This window comes from Neovison vison, chromosome 4 (genome assembly GCF_020171115.1).
Source record: "Neovison vison isolate M4711 chromosome 4, ASM_NN_V1, whole genome shotgun sequence".
Classification (NCBI taxonomy): domain Eukaryota; kingdom Metazoa; phylum Chordata; class Mammalia; order Carnivora; family Mustelidae; genus Neogale; species Neogale vison.
The window spans coordinates 182369373-182375747 of NC_058094.1; the positions used below are offsets into that span (position 1 = coordinate 182369373).

Sequence of the window (6375 nt, forward strand, 5' to 3'; positions counted from 1 at the left end):
AACCATGCTTGACCAGCAAGGACTTGACCACAAGGACTTCCTGGGAGCTTGGAAATAAGTCACAAAGGTAGCACTTGATGTCTTCTGCCTCCTTTCCCAACCACCCAATACCACCTTGAGAAGGCTTGCCTGCATACACATACACACACACACACACACACACACAGCCTCTGTGATGGCCTGACTTGTACAGGAGGGCCAAGAATTGGACTGAATCCACTACCATTTGCTCAGCTCCAGATCAATAACATAAGTGTAAAACCAATCACACCTCACCCCCAAATGGCTTTACTAACTGAATTCCACACCCTCCTTACTTTATGAATTGGGCCAGGTTTTACTATGTATTCACTAAGGTACTATTACAAAACTTAATATGGTAAGAATCCCAGCCAAACTTTAAGCTGACATCAGAACAAAAGAAAAAATAAGCTGTTCTTCTCTGTTAAAAGGGGGGTACAGTTTGACCAAATACCTACTGGTAAAAACATGAAAATCAATTAAACTGGGCACATGTAGATCAATGCCCAAAGTTGGAAAATGGCTAAGTGAAAAGTTATTGATTCTCTAATCAATGTCTTTCCTTGATTATATAGCACTTTTACAGGTTATGGTTGAACTGTGGATTTTCTAAACATGGGAGAGACATGAGCAAGCACAAGGAGTTATCATAGTACAATAAGGAAAACAGTCCTGAGTCTTAAAATTCAATCATCTGACAAAATCTTCAAAATTGGCTTTGGGGGCTCCATGATTTATTTTTATAGAAAACTGGGCTGTTGAAGAATACAGATGAACATGCTTCCCCCTCTAAAAGATGACTCTTGATAAATAACACCTTATAATAATCAAAGTCTTTTTACCACTCATTTTCAAAGAAGCCACAGTGAATAACACATTAGTCTGAGATTTACACTATATTCACTGTTAGGTAGCATCTATTGTAATGTGTTCAGTATGTGATTGAAAAAGAAATGTAAACTCAGTGGAATGAAAAAGATAGACTTAGCTTTAATTGAAAAAGACAAACTAAGTGAATAATGAGTATATAAAAACTAGCCTATGCCACTTTTATCACCCATATATGACACTTAATCTTAAATTTATGAGAGACAACTGAAGTGTGTTTCAAATCACCAGAGGCTTTTCCTACACTGTTGTTTCTATCCTCCTTCTAGTAATACTTTAATGTAGAGATAAACCTATTTGGTAATTTCTTCTCATTTTTTAAATATATTTAGATGCTTTTTTTAAAAAAAGAAACCCAGTGATAACTTGGGTTGAGTAACTATAAAAATTGTACATATCAGAGATGAAAATACTTTCAATGGAAAGTGAAGTTGGAAAACAAGCCAGCCAAAGATCCCCTCCCAAGAATAAGTAGGATATTATATGCTTAATAGAGGAAAATAATTTTCTTAACATCACATCTTAATACATCTATGTTATTTGACCCATAATAAGAAATTATAAATTTTTGTTCCTTTAATTTACAAACATATATTACCGTTTTTTGAAGAGAAAACCTTAGAGGCATGATAAACGGATTTCACTTTGAGATCAAATGTCCTCATAGCACCTTTATGCTCATTAGTTATCACTGCCAAAATGGGGAAGGCTTGTTCTCACTCTGGAAGAAAATCCAGGTGCTAAAGAAGTAGGTGACCATTGGTGACTCAGTAGGTGGCACTCTTCCCTTTACATACTCAGCCAATGCCCCAGAAGCAAATTATGGACACTAGATGTACCATACATAATTCTCATAGGAAAAACAAACCCAAATGTTGACCAAAGTATAAATGGAATTTAAGAAAGGTGGAAATCAAACCATACTATTCTCAGCACTGAAAAAAATTCCCCCTCTATTTCAGCGGAATTGCATTCTTTACCTTGTGCCCCTAAAGGGATTATCCATTTTAATGTGTGAAGTTTAAAAAAAAAAAAAATGTTCTAGAAATCCCCAGTAGGGAAAAACACAATATTTCTAATCAAGACTGCCCTGTGCGGGGGGGGGGGGGGGGGGGGGGGCGGGGGGCGGGGGGAACCTCAAGGTCACTTTGGAGAAACCATATAGCCACTTTGTTTATTGTTTGTTTAGATTTTCAGAGTACTGACAAGCACTATTTTCTCCTATCAGCATTGGTTTCATCTTCTAACTTAATAAAAAGAAACTTACATCCTCTTACAGCTTTTCTCTTCAAACATGTTGTCCTAAAACAAATATCTGATTGCAAACTACTAACACTCCAGTATTCAAAGGATGGTTAAACAAATGAAGGGGGTTGGGAACCCGTGGTTCTAGTTCCTCTCACTTTCTCGCCTGCCTAGAGGAACAACTCACATAAATCAAGATTATTCTCGCTGTTGTCCTAGTCAAAATATTTGGGTGTAGGAAAAGATTAAATGGGCAAGATCTGAAATTATCCATTGATTCCAATTATCCAGGCTAAACCTGTTCTTCCATTGTTGTGAAAAAAAAAAATTACAGATTGTCTATAGCGCATAGGCAGTTCAAAATTTGCTTTTAACAAAAATCTATGACCTTTTTTCTATTCATGTAACAAAAGAATAATACAACACCTTTATAAGAAGTATAGGCTTTCAAGATTTAATATACTGATTCCAGAGAAATATATATCACTAACAGTCAAAACCATATAGCCACTTTTTCAAGAGTATCATTAAATGTGAGTTAAGAATGATAGCATCTATGGGTTTTTGCATTTCCATAGAATGTTTTAGAGGGGAAAGAATGAGAAGAGAGGAGAACAAATAGTGAAGGGAAGCCTAAAACTGCTATAATTAGAAAGAAAAATAAAGAGAAAGAAAATAATATAAACTGGTAAGAATACATTGAGCACCTATTTCTATCAAGCAGTCCAAATGTCAAGCATTTAACACAGGACATAGAATGATTTGAGTAATAGGCACACAGAACACAAAGGGAAATGTCTGAGCAACATTATTTTGATAGGCATTATCTTTTGACTTTACTTCCTTTTTTCCTGTAGACAAAGATTTTAAGTGCCTGAAAAGTTTAGGTCCTTATCTTCTCTACATGGGAATTCTAGCATGGTATCAAGCATTCTCAGAGTACTCAACTATTAACTACAACCATCACTACTAATAACTCCTTCTTAGTTTCAAAGAAAGTATCAGGTAATGCAGTAATCCCTAAAATTCAAACTAATGTTCTCCCTCTATAGTTGTAGTAATCTTAAATCTAACCTACTATTACCGAAAACACTTGAATTATACAAATACTCATGCACAATCCCAACAGAATTTTTTGGATGGAAAATGTGAAAAGGCTGCTGAGAACCTTTATTCTTGCAACCTTTCCTATCTCCAAAAAGATTTTAATTACAGTCAAACACAAAATGTTAACATCTTTCTTTGAATAATAAGTTAAAAAAGGAAACTGAAAAACACTAGTTTCTTTAAAAAGTATAGATAGATATTCTCTCAAATCCATACCTCTTGAAAATGTCCTCTGAATATAAAGTAAAAGCCAAAGTTTAAAGATTAATTTTAATTTTTAAATTTTAATATTTTAAATTTTCATATTTGTTTTTAACACTTTATGTTTTACATGTGATTTGTTTAATAATATGAAATACTGAAAACTTGACTTTTATTTATTTTTTTTATTAACATATGATGTATTATTAGCCCTAGGGTTACGGGTCTGTGAATCACCAGGTTTACACACTTCACAGCACTCACTATAGCACACACCCTCCCCAATGTCCATAACCCAGCCACCCTCTCCCTACCCCCTTCCCCACTAGCAACCCTCTGTTTTGAAAACCTGACTTTTAAAGATAACTTTTAAAACACTCATTTCGGACATTATGCAGGTATATTAACGGACTAAAGAGAGAGAAGTGGCTAAGTATATAGGAAGTTAGCATTGGTAGATAATTTAAATATAATAAGCTTTCAGCAAATTATATACATAAGGGCCACATGAAATATTTGTAATTTATGGGAATCAGAAAATGAGTCTCAGTATGTCATACTATGATTATGGGGGGGCGCCTGGGTGGCTCAGTGGGTTAAAGCCTCGCCTTCGGCTCAGGTCATGATCCCAGGGTCCTGGGTTCCCCAGGGTCCTGGGTTCGAGCCCTGCATCCGGCTCTCTGCTCAGCGGGGAGCCTGCTTTCTCCTCCCTCTGCCTGCCTCTCTGCCTACTTGTGATCTCTGTCTGTCAGATAAATAAATAAAATCTTTAAAAAAAAAAAAAGTATGATTATGGACCTAAATAGCAAACTGCCTCCTGTTGAGGCTCTCAAGCTTTTTAAAGGTGTGCCCAGAGGTCTGTACTTAATGATAAACACTTCTCCAGTCTGGCTATCAAAATAGTAGCCTAAACATGAAATTCCAGCATTGTAACAATGAAAATGTTAACCGTAGCAAAAATCAGTACTCGTGGGAAACTCTCATACAGTGGAGTAAAAGCTGCCTCAAATCAAGTCTTTATAGTTCTTTATATTTCTCTTAGTGGTACCCATTAATGACAATAAGCATTCTTAAGAGTAAAATACTATCCCACCACAAATGCATTTATCACACTGTAATCGTGTTTACACAAAGCTAAGTCTGCATTCATACGCTATTGGTTTTATTCTCTTAATCATATTCATGATGCTAACGAGCAAAACAGCATATTAGGAGATTTGGTCTCACACTATAATAGCAACTTACTTAAAATGTCACATTTTAGATATTAATTTTTAAAGTTAAAATAAGCAACTTGTAAGAAACACCTAAAAGAAACTCTTCTAATCCAGCTATTCATGACCAATATTTAAAGATAAACACTTGAGACAAGTAAAGTAAAACCATCAAAATTCAGTTTCTAGAATTCTGATGAACCTAATGACAAAATGAATGATGGTAAGAATTTCGGAGCATCAGGATGGGTAAGATTTGTGCTCCCCTGAAAAGATGTGTTCTCTACTTAGTGCAGAAATATGCATCTCCATTCTCTAGCAGAGTAATGAACGAGAAGTGGATTCGTAATATCCTTGAAGAACCGCATCTTGAACTCCTAACGTAAGTTCCTATAAATGGTCATTTAAAACTGAAAAGGGGAAGATGAGGGTGCAAAGATGAAGTACTTTCATCGTGTGACACAGGAAGTTGGACCTTAACACATACTTCCTTTTTTGTTTTCATGTTACTCAGGCTGAAGACAAGTGGGCATTTGAGAATCAGGCCCTCTTTAAAAGTCTTAAATATGAGCGCAATGAACGTTTAAGAAAAAAAGAGAGTTTTAGAAATGACAAAACCTTGCGTCCCACAACCTCTAACACCTGTAGCTCAGACATCTTTCTGCATCTTTACACCCTTCTCCATTGGCCAGGCCCCCGAAGAACAACTTCTTTGACTTCTGATCCCTTCCCAGTTCTCAGACACGCACTCATTACCATTCCCTCTCTCCCCTCCCTCTCCCTTCTCTTTCTCTCACACACACAAGCACACGACGTCCTCACGATGCATACAGAACTGCCGTGATCCCGTTAGTGTAGCCCATCCAGGGGGGCTTCCCCAGCACCCCTGAACCAAATTTCAACACACGCCCACTCCCTTCTCAGACCCCGCTTCCCCTTTCCCAGTCCTGCTCCCACTGGCCGGGAGACCTGGGAAGCGTGGGGAGGGAGGGCAGAGACGCTGAATGCTTCTGTCCCCACCGGCTCGCCGTCCCCTCGCCCCCGCCCCCGCCCCAGTAGCGCTGCCCGCCCCCTTTACCCTCCGGGCTCTTTACCTGCCAACAGGTTCCTAATTTCCTCAGGGAGGGGGTAGGGAGAGGAGGTGCTGCTGGGGTTGGGCATGTTAGGGAGCGCGGGGCGTGCGGGAAAAAGACCTGTGCTGAAAGGGGGACCGACGGGCTGAGGTTGCGGCTGCGACCTAGACTCGTACTAGTGGTCCCGGTAAGGACAGCGGTGCTACGAGTCCGGACACTGCTGGGCCGGGACTCACAACAAGGAAGTCCCTGAAGTCCTAGCCAGCAGCTGCTGGACTCTCGGCCCAGCCCCGCCCGGCAGATAGGGGCGGGGCGATGGGCTGGGAGGAGACCCGAAGCGCCTGAGGAGCCCAACTGCGCATGTGTCCTACGGTTTTCCTAGCCTCGGAAAAGAGCCTCCGGACAAACCACACCCACCCCTACGTAAGGGAGCGGGAGGAGCGGCTGGTGGGAAGGGAGCGGACGGGGGCTGCATCACCTGATCTGCAGCCTGAAGCGCCTTGCAGCCATTTTGGTTACTGGTACCTCCACAACCGCTGACCGTTTCTCCAGGATCCCGAAAAATAAGTTATCCATAGTGCCCCTAATTTTCCGATTAAAGGACCTCTAGCCAAAGGTCAGCCCCG

General features: G+C 39.7%; 1 protein-coding gene across 3 annotated transcripts in view; it reads right to left on the reverse strand.

Annotated features, from left to right (window-relative positions):
- The window catches only part of SKAP2 (src kinase associated phosphoprotein 2), a 170067-nt gene extending 164028 nt beyond the window's left edge, over positions 1-6039 (reverse strand). For all 3 annotated transcript variants that reach the window (XM_044246264.1, XM_044246261.1, XM_044246263.1), the window contains exon 1: positions 5771-6039. In XM_044246264.1, coding sequence (XP_044102199.1) covers positions 5771-5837 — 67 coding nt within the window. In that variant the 5' untranslated portion in view covers positions 5838-6039. The remainder of the gene's footprint in view (positions 1-5770) is intronic.
- Between the last annotated feature and the right edge of the window lie 336 nt (positions 6040-6375).